At 39.8% G+C, this 16,102-nt stretch overlaps 2 protein-coding genes across 7 annotated transcripts; one reads left to right on the forward strand and one right to left on the reverse strand.

Moving 5' to 3' along the window:
* Positions 1 to 60: 60 nt before the first annotated feature.
* Positions 61 to 5,066, reverse strand: LOC105664198 (uncharacterized). 6 transcript variants are annotated; one of them, XM_076530188.1, is made up of 6 exons: positions 3,999 to 5,066; positions 1,346 to 1,604; positions 1,132 to 1,255; positions 881 to 1,065; positions 559 to 702; positions 61 to 421 (listed from the first exon to the last, which is right to left on the reverse strand). In XM_076530188.1, the coding sequence occupies exons 2-6, from the start codon at positions 1,571 to 1,573 to the stop codon at positions 236 to 238; spliced, it is 867 nt and encodes a 288-aa protein (XP_076386303.1). In that variant the 5' UTR covers positions 1,574 to 1,604; positions 3,999 to 5,066; the 3' UTR covers positions 61 to 235. The 6 variants fall into 6 exon arrangements, with proteins under 6 accessions (XP_076386303.1, XP_076386305.1, XP_076386300.1 ...); XM_076530190.1 differs by having other exon boundaries at positions 1,346 to 1,618; XM_076530185.1 differs by lacking the exon at positions 3,999 to 5,066 and adding an exon at positions 2,042 to 2,401.
* LOC100883417 (ubiquitin carboxyl-terminal hydrolase 31) lies at positions 2,769 to 15,018 on the forward strand. The gene is made up of 4 exons (XM_003708426.3): positions 2,769 to 3,893; positions 9,966 to 10,339; positions 10,437 to 11,847; positions 12,164 to 15,018. Exons 1-4 carry the CDS (start codon positions 3,000 to 3,002, stop codon positions 12,290 to 12,292), a joined length of 2,808 nt encoding a protein of 935 aa, XP_003708474.1. The 5' UTR covers positions 2,769 to 2,999; the 3' UTR covers positions 12,293 to 15,018.
* Positions 15,019 to 16,102: the final 1,084 nt, after the last annotated feature.

Consider the following 16,102-nt stretch of genomic DNA (forward strand, 5'->3'; position numbering starts at 1 on the left):
TCGATAGAATAAACGCTTAATTACTCTATACAGGACTTAAAAGTCTTAAGATTGATGAAATTATGCAACGAAACAACGAAATATTCGTAATATTTATTAAAACAGTAACACGTTATAGTAGAAAAAATAATGAAATATATCATTCTCCAAAACGGAAACGTTGAACCAGATATTACCAAATAACTCGATCGATTGTTTTAGAACTCAAGGATTATCGTTAAAATTGCCTATAATTTTACAATGTCGGATATTTCATAATTTTAATGGTCCGTGATTTAAATCGCAATTTTTGCGATGATTCTTGCGACTCGAATCGACACTTTGAGTTTACTAAACCCCATAAGTTCTTCCGGCTGTCTATTGCGTAATCAGTTATACACGGACAGTTTTCGTTTTGTACAAGAATCGTATGACTCTCAGCCTGAAAACAAAACAGCGATTAGCTATAGAACGTCAGGCGATAAAAATAAATACAAATAAATTTAATTTGAAATTGAATATTGAATATCGAGTAGGGGATGCATTGGTACGTGTAAAGGTTAATAAAAGTAGAATTACTCTCAAGGGAAGTTTCGTGTCCCAGCGGACGCTGGCCCTTTCCGAGGACATAAAATAATGGAGACCGTCGTTGAAGTCGCAAATCAGTCCGGAGGAAGTGCCCATTTTAGTACCGTGCCAATCAACCCTAACATTTCGTGATTTCTAAAACAAAATAATGTAAACCGTGTTACAGAATTCATCCCGAACTGAATTCTGTATGTTACAACTACATACAACTGGTTATGTTTACAGATTATAAAGCAAATTTTGCGACGTTTAGTTAATTACTCGAATTACTGTTCCTGTAAGATGCAGATATGCGAATCTTATTTTTACTTACATCGTTAAACGCAGAAACATTTTGCTCGTTCCACAATTCGTCCAAGTTTATACTGAATAAATGTAATGTATCGGAACCGCTCATGTACAACACCGAGTTATTCCTTGATATCGCAATGTCGGTACTAACTACTCGCGGAACTTCCGGACCGTGAACCATCATTATCCTCCACCATCTCTCTTTCTCTGATAGAAAAAATTTTCATTGAAACCTTTCATATTTGCATTGCAATTTTTAGCGATTCACTATACCTGGCAAGAACGCTATAATCGATTCGTCTCCCGGATCTCCCAAATACGCTTTGCTTCCGGAAGCGTCGATGACTAGAGCTCTCAAATTTTTCGCTGGAACATTCGACAAATCCGTCGATAAAACCTATTAAAACCATTCCATCGCTCAATAATCGATGAAACAACTCTTCTATCCCTGTTGTGCAATAGACTTTGAGTATTTAATTAATCTTACCAAATTGCTACTTCGTTTCAAATTATAAACGACGATTCTAGCCGAACAATCGTAGCTGTCTGGCACTTGGAGTAACCACAAACGTCCTCGAATATCAACATCCAGTTTTACGATTGATCTCGGACACCCATCATCGATGGGTTTACCACGCGAATTCGATGAGAATAGTTTGCTGCGTTTCACCCTGGACAAATTCGATTCCGGCCAAATAGCTTCGAACAGAGTCATACCGTTTACCAAAGATTCGTTTTTTCCCTCTCTGTAATGCCAACACTGAAATTCTTGGTAAATTCTTTCTTTTTCTAATCGCGCAACAAACATTATCGACAATTAATGTACACTGACAAATACCGTAGGTTTCTTTTCTTCACATTTTCAAACGTTCAAACTCGCAACTTTAGCAATCCGATACTTTATCCCGAAAAATCGACAACGAACACTTATTATCTTTAATATCGTTTCATCGCGCTTGTCAGTAGCCGAAGAAAACCTTTACAAGACTGTCCACGAGATGGAAACGTTGAAATTTCGGAAGCGCGTGAGGGATTTATTGCTTATATCTCTTTAAAAGATCTTTTCTTTTTCCTTTTCTGCAATCATCTTCAAAGTACAAGAAAATCAAAAATTGTTTCTCTTATTGTCAGTCTATCGGTCCTTCACACTCTCCCGAAATCATTCAATCTATCGTTACAACACCTTGGAATATTTAAGAAGGCGCGATTTCTCCAAATAGCAAATTTCCAAATAAACGTGTCTTCCGGTAGATTCGCGGCTTCAAAGTTCCAGCAAACTATTCGCGAAAACGAATAAGAAAAAACGAAAAGAAAGAGCAACGTTATTTCGATGCAAGTTCTAGCGATACGATAAGCACTCATGGTAGGAATTTACACGACGAAGGCTTTTCAATATTTTCACGACAATCATATATCGGGCAAAGTGCCGTCAGCGACAGCTAAAATACTTGACAATTGTCGAATCAGCAGGCTAGAAAATTCCATTCGCATCACGAATGCAGCTCATAATCTTAACAGGTATGCATTTTATTAGCGATGAAATAATTTTACGCGATAACTACTTAATTATATATATATATATATATATATGTTTTAGGGTACAGTTACGAATTTAAACATCAGAGTAGTTGACTGTTAGCCAAACGTTACACTTTTCGAATAATTTTTCGAAATGATTGCAATGGATAAACTAAGATAACGATTATTATCGTTCGATATTTCTGAAGCTTGATCTATCGTTGCATCGTCGTATCATCGCGTATCGTGTTAGCATCGATTCCGTCGGTATATTATTCTGTAATATCAATCGTGGGTAAGGAATTCTACCGTACCGACGAGTACAGGAGAACGAGGATCAACGCGAACAGAGAGCGCGTCGATCGCGATCGAAAACACTCGTCCCGTCAGGCATTGCGCGTAGTCTGTGGTCGAAGCACGATGGAATCGTGGAAGCCCGTGATAAAGGCAAATGGCCGCCGTAGCGTACGAGAGCGTAGAGTTGACTGGTGTGACGTTTTTTCCGTGGACAGTTTCTGACGTACGGCATGTAAAGAACGCGCGGATCGATCATCGGTGTATAATCGTGATGTGAACGGCAGGCGGAAACACGAACGGTGTTCCCGTTGGCCGGTGATCCGGCGATGGACAGCGAGAAGGCCAGTGCTGTGATGAAATCGGTGTCGGAGGGCGAGCTGGGCGTGGAAGAGGTTAAATTGTCGGATTCGAAAACACGAGATCCTGGATCGCGACTGAAGCGCACGTTCACGTTGCCGAGGAATCCGTTTCAAAGTGCCACGAGGATGTCGCGGCGACGTCCCAAACAGAATCGTGACTCGAAAGACGGTGGTGGCGGTGGCGTTACGACCAGCGTCAAAGACAGAAACAATATGCAACAATATCAGCAGCAAGTGGAGAGTATGCAACAAAATCTGAGCCGACTGCACGGCGGTCAAAGTTATTCGGACAGAACCGGTGTTAAGAAGGTGTTCCGCAGGCCATCGTGGAAAAAATTTATCAACAAGATGGTACAGCACATGTCGAACGTGGCCAGCCAGGGTCACAAAACGTCTCACAGAGACGATCTTGGATCCAGTGCCGGGGACATAAGGGTGCCACCACCTAGGCCAGCTCATATACCACCGGACAGGGTGCCAGGAGTGATCGGTTTGCGCAATCACGGTAACACGTGTTTCATGAACGCGGTACTACAGTGTCTTTCGCACACGGACATACTCGCCGAATATTTCGTGCTGGACCAGTACAAGGTCGATCTGTCCAGACGGAATAAACTGAACTCGAAAAAATACGGTACCAAAGGCGAGATTACCGAACAACTGGCCCTTCTTTTGAAGGCTATATGGAGCTGTCAATACGATCCGGAGATGAGCACGGCGTTCAAGAGCGTCGTCGACAAATACGGAAGTCAGTATCGGGGGAATCTGCAGCACGACGCTCAGGAATTCTTGCTGTGGCTATTGGACAAGGTGCACGAGGACTTGAATCAAGCCACCAAGAAGAAATATAAAATCATTAAGGTAACGTAAGGTTCGTTCGTTCGTTCTTTGAGCAGCATCCTTCGCGAGCTGCGTGCTTAAAGCAGGTTCGTAATCATTCGCGGCAATCGATTACATAATACCTACGGATAATCGTTGGGTAACCACGTCAATTTGCTCCTTCCTTTAGATGGATCTTTTCATTCGGCACTCAGAAATCGCAACGGATTTCTTTCTTTTCCTCTCCTTTTTACTCTTTCTCTTTTCTTTCCTTTCCTAAGAATTTATGCTAGTAACTAGAGTTTATGCTAATAACTTAACCTCGAGGAATTTTATTTATCGCGTAGAGAAACACCGGAGGTTAGTCGATCGCTATCAGACCTTAACCTAAATTTATTTCGCGTCCGAAATACACGTATACACGTACGAAGTTACGTGCCGCGCTTTCCGAACACTCCGAGATCTCGGCATGGCACAGCGATTCCGCGTCCAAATCTCGAGGGATCGACGAGGGGAAAACAAACGTTCCAGCTAAAAGGAATTTAGCGATAAATTTTTTCGAAACCGGACACGATTCCGCGTATTTTTATTTGAAAATTCTTCCAGACGGGTGTTTATTTCTTCCTCGCGTTATCGAGATGCATTCAATTTTCATTCATTTGATTGAATTTTAATTGCTGCCGCGATAAGGCGTAGCACCTTTGCGTGCCCTTTGCGCGCTTAAAGATAAACTTCGACTCGAATAATTCATGGATTCGCGAGTGCTCGATTTTTCTCTAACTCGAGTCGATTCTCTTCCTAAAAAACACCGCTGTATTTATCGAAAATAGAAATATACGGTAAAACGGGCACGGATAGTTACTTTCTCGAGCTAAAAATAGTCTGTACTCGATAAACGTGAACTTGACTAGTGGATCGTTTTTTATGCCAGAAAGAGAGGGAGAGATTGTCAGAGCCGACCCTAGTACCGGTTGGGTCCCCGGTTTACCAACTTTCGTATTTTCTTCTACTTTTATCGCCAATTCGAGATCTCCTGCACAAAGCGCAACGCAAAAGAAAACAAGAAAGCGACATTTTCGCTAATATCGTCTTTACGCTCCTGGTAAATTATTAGGGTAGATATTCGCGCGAGGCATGTGCTCGTTATCGATGACACTTTATTTCGATTCGTTTACGATCAACCGTTGATCTTTTTCGATGCGTTTATACGCTCTTACGAGGTTGCGATTACGCGAATGATACGCGAGGTAAGAAAGGCGAAGAAAAATGACCGCGAACAGTGAATCGTGAATCATCTCGTTCTTTGAACAAAAGGCAAATATGCAGTTGGCGAGCAGGACAAGCGTGAAAGGCTAGGAAAGTTGAAACAAAGCCTATCATTTATACGGGCCTTTTCTCTCCTACGGTACAGTTTCTTACAGTTATGGTTAATCAGAAAATTGGTCCATCGGTATGCATACGTATCGTATGCAATTTCGTTGCGAGTTCATTTTTTGAAAGTCCACTTTTTTCTCGTTTCGAAACTTTTTCTTTCTATATCACGATCGATAGTTTAATAGAACTCGTTCTCTTACGAGTTTCTCAATTTTTACGAATACGACAAGGAATAGAATCATTCGTAACCTTCGTGCACATTCGATTCTTTCTTACGTAATACATACACATATATGTGAAACTAATAATTTTAACCAATAACGCAATTGTAAATTCACCGTGTTTACCATAGATGTTACCTAACGAAAATGCTAGTATACGAACAACCGTGTTTTCATAATTGCATAATAATTTTTTTTAATCGCGTATATAAATTTTTAACACCTAAAGTACTTAAATGGTGTCGTCGCGTTTTTGACCAAACAGAAAACCTTCGTGAAATTATTTCGTGCACTTCGTCTCTGCTATGGCTAATAACTGTAACGACGAACTTGTTCAAATGTATCTGACCATTGAATTTTTTGTTCCTACCGTACCTGCTACTTTTATTACTAGCTAAGAGATACTCTCCTTTTTTTATTATTCTTTTCTATCCCATATACGGAAAGGCTCGAGGTGAATCTTCACGCGAGTTCTTTCAAAAGCGAAATAAGTTTCCCGATATAGAAAGAAACATTCCCTTTTATCCCGTGTTTGTTATCGCGTTTGGTTAGCTAACCGGTATCGTTATTCTGTTTTTTCCCAAGCCACCTCCCTACCACTGAAACCTCATATAATCCTACCAAACGTTAGGTCTTTCGAGCTTCAAGCATTCGACACGTTTACTATGCCATCTTACCGAGACCGTATTCATCGAAGAAATTTCGAAAATTTCCACAAGTATCGATAAAGCTACTACGGTCTGTATCGGACAAAAATTCTACTCGCTTAGTTTGCGCCTTATTCGTTTCGGAGTATTTACGGTACATTGACGATCTTTGAAGAACAAGTCGATAATCCTAATCAGGAAGCAACAATGTCCGACATATCGGTTTCGTAACTTGTTAACTTACCGCTCGTGCCAGTTTTTCGTGACCAGTTTTTTCTCGAGTGCCCTTCGTCGGTCGCGTTGACCGACTTGGTCGAAACCGGTCATTGAAACACCTTGAAAATTCGAAGACGTTCTTTGGAAAACATTTACTCCTCCTCCCGTAGAAAGTCGCTCGCGCATGTTTTCTATATGCAGCGAGCGAGAAAACTATCTATTCGTGCACTCCTTCGAGAACAATATTTAGATTTTCATTAAATTCGCAACGCAAATACAAAAGTTACAAATATTTCATTTCTACCACCTTTAATACTTCTTGGGAGCAGCTCATTAATAAGCGCGAATTCGAACTAGTATGACGTTAAGTTATTATAATGTTGTACATAGTGTTAAAGAAGTATTAATTATTACTCGCTTATCGCACACACAGACACACGCGCGCGCATAGGGATAGCGTAACGGTCAATTTAATAGTCTACGCAGAAATTTATCATTAAGTTAGGCTAAGTAGTAATACGCTTTTTTTCGCTCGTTGACATCCGTGCTTGATTAAATTATAATACGTACGATATATCGTTCGAAGCATCGTTCGTCGATCGTTTGACAACGCGAAATTTCACCTCGTTTCTCGTTCGCTTTTTTCTTTATCGCGCTCGTTCATCCGCACCTAACCCGAATAGAATTCATCGATAATTTTCGCCACTGGTTTCCTACGTTTATTAAACAGTGGACAAAGATTAAATTCGAAACACCGTGTCGCAACGCTATGTTTCCATGAAACGTTTACCTTCGCCGCGACCTTGCACCGCGTGCATGTGCAACACGATGCGCGTTCGTACGACGCGAGAGGTCGTTTCGCTCTGATGATTGGGAAATAAAATCTGTCGGAAAATGAATACGTTCGAACAAAACGCATTGCAAAAATTATTGCCTTACACCCGTTAACTTACCGCATTTTTCTTTCTCTTAGCGTTCAACAGCCCGAATTTCCGTTCAAGTCGAATATCTCGAAAAGAGCTTTATCAATGTAAACGTCAAATTTTCACGTTTCGCGTGGAAAAAAAAAAGCGTCCGAAACTTCTTACGGCTTTTCGAAGCATTCGTCGTTAATACCGCTCCTCCGTAAACAACCTCTCGTATATTTTCATATACATGCGACCTCGGAATGTGACTTCGGTACGAGAACGAGCGTCGTCTGTACATCTTTCGTAAAACTTGTACAAATGTTTAGTTTGTTCGATCGAGTTGACAATGAAAAACTTGCCGTGGTTCATCTTGGAAAAAATAAATCATTCCGCGGGACGATCGATCGCTTACACTTTAAACGACTGTTACTTGTTCATTGCGTTTTTCTCCTTTTATTTATATATGTACATGTCATTTCCAATTTGGACGTGGTTCAGTTACGAATAACTTGTATACGACAGTAGTAAGATAATAAAAACAGTAGCATCGTCGTAAGAATTCACCTTCGATAAAGTACCGACAACTGTCATCGTTCGACGGTAATTAGATGTGACGATGTAACTAAGCGATCAGACAATTGTATATTGTCAATATTATCATTGTATATTTGCTTATCCTGCTGCGTTTCTACCTTTTCGGATACGTTTCGGTCATGCATCAACAGGTTGTGACGTTCTTTAAATATATAACAATACGCTTGTTCTCAGTCGGTTCAACTTTTAATCGAAAGGCTAGTTCACGATTTATCGTTCCATAGCGGCAATTTTTATCCGTAACAAATTAATGAAAAGAAAAGAAAAGAACGCGATGAAATTTTTGATAGAAGATCCGAGAAGAGAGAAAAGAAAGTTTGATATTAGACGATAAAAAAAGATCAGTTTGTAAGGTTACTGACCGACTGACCAAACTTACCCAACCTTTTTACTCCGGTACACGTGTACCGACGTGACATTGACCAATTGCGAAGTCCTGAATTGTAGCGTGAGTCGTTACAACCTGTAAGCATCGAAAATTACTTCCGGCAACCGGATCGGTGATACATCCTGTGAACAGCTCAGCAGTTATCGCGTTTCGAGCACACGCGAAGGATGATCGTTTACATTTCCATTAAATAATTAGCTGTTCATTTAGGTAGAAAGCATTCTTACATTTAATAAGATATCGATATTATGTACGTCGATCGCGTCCGAGCTCTAAGATCGTAATTTCAGTAAGGTCTTTTCATGAAAATTCGTAATGAAAGTTCGTAGCAAATATACGTATCCATATGTACGTGTTTCGTTTGATAAAAGAAATGTAATTCCAAGGTCATGAAAACACAAGTTTCATGATCTGATTAAGGGAAGCCTTCCATGCCGACCAAGCATCGTTGTGTATACCACCGGGAATCCGCTGATCAGAAAGGGGGCATAGAGAAAAGCACGCGAGACTCCGTGTGTCCGTTGTATCTCGAAAAATACTATCGACCGGTCAGACTAATTCGATTATCGTCTACAAATTTCCAGTCATTCGTCCAAGTTAAGTAGAGACTCGTAAATATAGTAGAATGTTACTTGTTCGTACCCGATACGGAAAGAAAAATATAGATCGCGTGTATGTATTTTTCACCAGGTATCTGTTTGTTGTTTCGTTACTCTCGTCGTTACCAAGTGTATTTCGTACGCGAACTCGCGAATTTTAGCAAGCCAACGACAATTGCTCGATGTCGATTAGTGCATTCCACTTGCTTTTGCTTGTTGCCTCGAACGCGTTGCGAAATCGAACGCAGCCACAACGTACACATATACATACATAAGAGTATACCGAGTTGTCGGCAGACGGTTATTATTAGAAGACACGTGTTATAAATGATCTTTAGCGGATATCTTCGGCGATAAACTGATTCTGCGAACATCGCGACTTTCGATCGATCTCGCTAAAAAAAAAAATGTAACTTACATAAATGCGTATCTACGTCCCTGCATTCCTCAACTTCTATGTCGAATTCAATGTTCTCGGATAAGATAGAAGCGGAGACCGGGAGGATGTAACAAATTATAGAATAACTAAAAAGCCAGCACGTAGGTATATTACAATGACGATATAACAGAGCATTAATTAAAAGATTCTTCGTCGATTTTATTGGAAAACTTATTCGATGCTTTCTTAAATTAACTCGTTTTATTAAATCGCTCGTCTCTTTTTCCAATAATCCAACTTCTGCTTCTGTTCGTGTTTTTCCGTTGTCTGGCGTAAATTCATTCTTCGATATATGTACATACATTGTCCTTTTCGCTTTTCATCTTGTTTAACCTATCGTCGACGCGAAGTAAAACGTTCTTAAGCTTCTTTAAACGCGAGTATACAGAAGGAGTGCATTACTATTTGCATTCTCATAAAACGTTATCGATACTCTTACGATTCTCCAGATAACAATCAAATGTTTCGTCATCGTCTCTATATTTACTCGAATGATTTTTAATATCCTAAGATAACGAGTATTTCTCCACATGCTCCAATTTCTTCATTTCCTCCAAATACTTAATCGCGCGATGTTGTGCAGCATCTAAAGACTAAACTAGCGTACAACGAATTCTATTTCCAAACGTGTTAATAATTTGTCGATACGAAAGTTCAATGATCCGGGAAAAGTTGGGGATTCTTTTCTTCGCGATAGCGAGAATTGATCGATTCTATTTATTTCACAGAATTCGTTCGGAAGACCGGATGACATCGTGGCGGCTGAAACGTTAGCGAACCATGTCCGCTGCAATAATTCGTTCGTTCACGCGGTGTTTCAAGCACAATTTCGATCTAGTCTCACGTGTCCAAGATGTCATCGACAATCGAACACGTTCGACCCGTTTTTGTGCGTGTCGGTTCCCGTCCCACAAAATCACAGACAGATGAATCTTTTCGTGAACGTGCTTTACACCTCGCAGCAACCGAGACAAGTAAAGATCGGCGTGAGCGTGAATCAAGCAGCGAACGTGAGAGAACTTCGGGAAATTTTAGCCAGCGATACCGGGATCGACGAGAACCACATGTTGCTCACCGAAATTCACGACGAAGGATTCCATAGGTAAACTATAATTCATATAATTTTTCGATATTTTAAAGTCTCGCGAATTACCGAATAAGTACTTGTACGTATAAGTTTACGCCTTCTTCTTTTCTAGAACTTTCTCAGATTGCCAACCTCTATCCGTGATCACAGAGAATGATCCACTCTACTGTATAGAACTGCCACAACTGAAGGAGCCCGCGGAACAAGCATATATACTTCTAGTATGGATCAATGTTCTCGCGAAGGGAGACTTGAGACAGCGTTTCGGTAGTCCGTACACTATGCAAGTGTCCAGAGAAACGTCCTACCAAGACTTGCAGAAACTTCTGTTGAAGGAGATGCACGCTGTTCTAGCCGACGATGTTCTCACCTCCAGTCAAAGTCCTGGTTTGTTTAACATTCGCGTAGCGGATCCAGCAGCTACGCCCGTTCAAGACGAACACCCTTGTATAGATCCCTGCGTCGAGCATCCCCTTTACACCGAACAAATCGAACAAGCGCTGGCCCTCTGCGCCGACGATTCTGGCCCTCAGCACGTGAAATTGATTCTGGAATGGGACGAAGCCACCAAGTGCAATATTATTCAAGACGACAGCGATCAGATCGAGGAGCACGCTAGCGTGAAACAATTAAAGACTAACTCGGAATTGGGAGGAGCCGTTACGCTCGAAGAATGCTTTGATCTCTATACGAGGGCTGAGATTCTAGGGGCTGAAGACGCTTGGCACTGTCCGTACTGCAATAAAAAGCAAGAAGTTGTGAAAAAACTAGGACTCTGGTCTTTACCCGATATTCTGGTTATTCATTTGAAAAGGTTCCGACAGCAGTCCAAACAGAGATCAACCTCTAAACTGACCATGTTGGTGGATTTTCCTTTGTACGGTTTCGACATGACTCCTCATCTGGCCCATAACGGAGTTCAAACGCATAACAGCGTGAGTAGTTTGGGTGGCCTCGGTTGGTCACCCTGGAAGAAACCTAGACCTCGTCAGCAGAATATACCAAAGTACGACGAAAACGTTTACGACCTGTACGCTATTTGCAATCATCACGGTCAAGATTTGCAAGGAGGTCATTACACGGCTTTCTGTCGAAACCCCTATGATACTCAATGGTACTGTTTCGACGATACCCGCGTCGAGGCGGTAAACGACACTAATTTAATAACGAACGCAGCGTACATGTTATTCTATCAACGAAGAGGCTTAACCAATAATTCGGGCAATTCTTCGGCCGCTTCGACTAGTTCGGCCGGTTCCGGGCTCGACCATTGGGTATCGAAGATGCCACCGTTTTATTTCAATAACAAGACCAACAACAACGTCGCGCACAATAATCAGAGCAAATCGCAGGAAGTGCTGTGTCAAGAAAAGATCGTCGAAGAAAAGAATATAACGAACTTCAATCGAGGGTGTCGCAACTATGCCACGTTGCAACCGAAGAAGAGGAACGTTGCGACAGAAACGGATATCGGACAAATTGATCATTACTCGGACGATGAAGCCCCTTGCAGAAGGGAATGGGTAAGCTTAGAAACGATCGCGTGTACATCGGTGAGCATGGTAGGCTTCCCTGCGAAAAATGCCCATCCACCGGAACAAGGCCCAATCACCCCTTTGCTTTTTCGCTCTCTCACGACGTTCTTCCCGACCTAACTCATTTCGAAGTCTCCGCGTTTACCTTGGACATTCGAAAATTTCACAAACTTTCGATCCATCGACATCCTCGTATCTCTGCTAGCCTAAAAAGGTGCTCCCGAGCGTATTCGCATGCGCGTATTTACGAATTTTTCGAATCTATATTGTGTTTTTACATTGTTTTTTTTTTCTTTTTTTGCAGGCTTCGCCTAAACCGGTACGAAAAATGTCGTCCATCACGTTGACGCCGCACGTACCACCGTCATCCACGGTCATTCATAACGCTAGCAGTGATCCAGACACAACGATAATACACGAATCAACGTTGTAACACACGATCTAAGCCAGATCTATTCTGGCTCGAGCAACGCTCAATGTATAGTGCCTGGGATAGGGTGTGCAAACAGTCGACTCGGTAATTAGAACCGTGCGGAGTACGAAGACGATACGACTCGAAGCTTACGTTCATTTGTCTACCGCAGAGAAATCGGTATAGTAGGCGTATGCGATTAATAGAAAATACCTTCCGCTCCAAATTTATATATATATAAATATATATATATATAAAACAGTACTTTCCTTCTGATCGCGTGAGAATATCTTATCTTCTGTTTTCGTGATATTTATAAAAAGGAAATATCGTGAATTCGATGACCGTTTATCGAGAATGCGAGCAAAACTCGAGGCATTACTGATTTTTTGTATTTATAACGTGTTTATATACGAATCGCGTGAATTGTATTGTACATTGTAGTTGTTAGAAGACTTTTTAAGAAGAAGACAAATACTATATATACAGTATCGAAAACTAAAAATTCCGCATTACGAATCGTCTATCGTTAAAAACTTTATAGATTTTCAATGCAATAGGTAATTAAGTCTACGTGTGTCCAACAAGAATGTAAAATGTGTCAAACAAATTTTCCCCGACTCGTTAGTTTATTAGCCGCCTTTGTCGCGTTACAATGAAACTATGACAATAACTGAATCCCGCATGTAACAGGGATCACAAGTGTTAAAGTAACTTCATTTACGAGCATTCTTCTTGCGTGGACACGTCGTTTAGTCGCTATAACCATTGCTTTGAATCTATGCTTAACTATATGAAAATTACATTGTACTCGTATCATCCACTAGTGGCCTTAACTCGGTGATTAATATTGATATGTCATTTACAAGTCGTAATAAGTAGGGATCCGCGTATTGTCGAGTATGTCTGGTACACCAATTTCGAGTACGGAATAAGTCGAGCGAGATCGGACGAACGTTCTCGGTTCGCATCTTCCTACATACAAGTGCTCAAGATTTCGGAAACATCTCCTTTCGACATAGAACATTCGAATTTCCGATATTTTTCACTTCGATCTTACCAAAATTATCCAGTTGTAACGCATAAATATCAGTAACTCTTTTCAGTTTTACGGCGACCAAAAACATTACTCCTATTCTTCTTACATTGGCGTGATTGAAAGAACATTTTGGGATCGGCAGAATGATTTTTTCTTTACACTATCAACGGATATCTTGTCCATTTTCTCTTTCGTTTATTAAATACTCCAATCACACGATTACAATGATCATTCCATTTAACGAACATGTTTTATAGAAATTGATGGACAGCATGAAAGTGAAATAGATGTATGTGTGTATATGTATATGTACACGCATACGCACACGTGGTATAATTAGAGAATGATACATACATTTAAGTTATTTTAAAATTAACATTTATTACTAGTCATACGCATCGTGGGCAGAGAGGTAGCAAGAATAGAACGCATACGAAAGATTACAAACGTAAAACGAGCATCGATTGTGCAAGATCTGGATGGTAATCAACGTAAAAGATGCTTCTGATACGTGCTCGTTTTTAATGGTGTTTCTATATAATTGGTTCCTGTAGCGAAGTTAAGTCAAAGTCAGATCGGGTGCCATGACAATCACGAGAGAAGTAATACTCATGCGTTCCGAATACTTTTGTATACACGGTTATCTGATTTAATTATACTTCAAACCCAATAATTGGAATTTAGCAGCCAATTTCGAATATAGTTGTCAAATTAGTCATTACTTTTGTATAATATATTCTGGTTGTTGGATTTGAAATTAACAAACGATACTAGGTCAGGTTTCCGTGTATTCTAATTACAGATAAGAGATTTTGCTTCATGGCACTTAACAAGTTTTATGATAGAATGCGTGTACAAAATACATTGGTGTAACTAGGAAAACGACGATTGTTGATTGTAAAGATATAACACCTAAAAATTTTCTACGCGATCTTGTAACACCGATTATTCTCTGGCGAAAATTCTAGTTACACCAACGACGAAATGTATGTTAAGAAACACTGAGGAAAGAACAATCACTGCTACCCGTTTATCGACATATAATATAATTTTAGAAATTGCGCGTTCATGCTAATCGACTGACGGATATATTATTAATTAATCATATTGCTGCTATTTTGTTGAACTGAAGGATAGAGAATGTGTATGTGTGTGCGCGCGCGTGTGTGTGTACATATATATGTATATATATATATATATATATATATATGAAAATGTCATTCCATTATGTGCACGTCGCGCTATGATTCTTGTACTTTTTGTTTCTTGAAGTAACGCGACGTTCAGAGACTTGTATGAAAAGCAAATCAGTCGCTTTTTACCAATTTTTTAAGGAACAAGAAAGCATCCCCTTTGAAAGTAATTGCTCGCTAGTCTTACAAAGAGAGCATCGGTCATGGTCTTCAGAGATTTTACCGAAGTTTGAGGCTGCCTCTGTTAATATTTTATTGCTTGCGAGAAATTGGTTAGAACAGAAGAGATTGTAACGAAAGCTTACATGAAAATATAGTTATCAGGTTTAGAGGATCTTATTTTAATTGATCAGTTCATGGATCGTAGGAGATAGATTACTAGGAAGCAAAACCGAATTCGAAATAAAACATTGTATAATATTATTATTCAAGTATAATGTAAAAAGTTTATAAATAATTAAAGATAAAGCGTAATATACAGAGATTTGTCAATAAAAATATTCGTACGCAAAGTATTTGGAATATAGTAATTTAAAAATAACTATTATGTATTTGAATATTATTTACATTAAAATTCGATTACAAAACGAGTGCCTATTTTAATAGATACTTGTTACCCTGCACTTTTTTGCTTCCTATCGAAAAACTCTTCCAAGTAACTTTTATGCATAAAATAGTACTATCAATTAAATGAGAAACGTAATGATTTACGTCAGGCATATTGCTAGATTACGTGATAAACGAATCATTTTTATAGTCGAAAAAACGAAAGTTGCCACTGGCGCACGTTTTGTACTTTTTAATATATCACCGTATTCAAAATATATGTATACGATTCATCTTACCATGCACGTTATTTATTTGTTACATGCCCATCCGTCAAATTTTCAAGAATGCCTTTTGCTAATTTCACTATTCATCGGGAGATGGCAGTTCTCGAACGAATGAACTAGCTGCCGTTTTTTCAGAAAAACCAACTTTGCACTTGAATAGACGTAAATATCAATATCAATATATCGTAATTGATATTTCATTTGAAACACCTTGTGCATCCTCAGTTATTTCTAATGAAAATAACTCTCGCTACTCATATATTTCTATTCACCGTGTATATTTCGCGCATGAAGTGAAAAACAGACGAGAGAAGAATACTATGACTACGTTTCCATCGAGGGTCCAAATCGGGTCAGAGTCGGGTTAGAGTCGGGTTGGGGTCAGCGCTCGTACGGTGGAAACGCCAAAGGTTTAGTTGAACTCTACCCTACAAAATTTTAGGGTAGCGTTCAGTTGAGGTTCGGTGGAAACGACAAGAGTCGAGTTCGTGTTGCCAACATAACAAACCCAAATTGCATTGTGTATCACATGCTGTATTAATCGGTGTAGAAGAGGTTACTATTACTTTTTGTCGGTGATCTTGTAATCTGAGAAATAATTTTTGTATGTTATTTTGATATTCTAAAATTAATATTGCTCAGCTTTACATGTCAGAATATGGTAGTTGACTTTGTGCAGTTGGTAATGTTCAACCCAACTCCAACCCCAACGTAACTCTGATCCCATGGAAACAGGCAAGGCAACTTAACTCTAACCCGACTCTAA

The sequence above is a fragment of the Megachile rotundata genome, chromosome 3 (assembly GCF_050947335.1).
Source record: "Megachile rotundata isolate GNS110a chromosome 3, iyMegRotu1, whole genome shotgun sequence".
Lineage (NCBI taxonomy): Eukaryota > Metazoa > Arthropoda > Insecta > Hymenoptera > Megachilidae > Megachile > Megachile rotundata.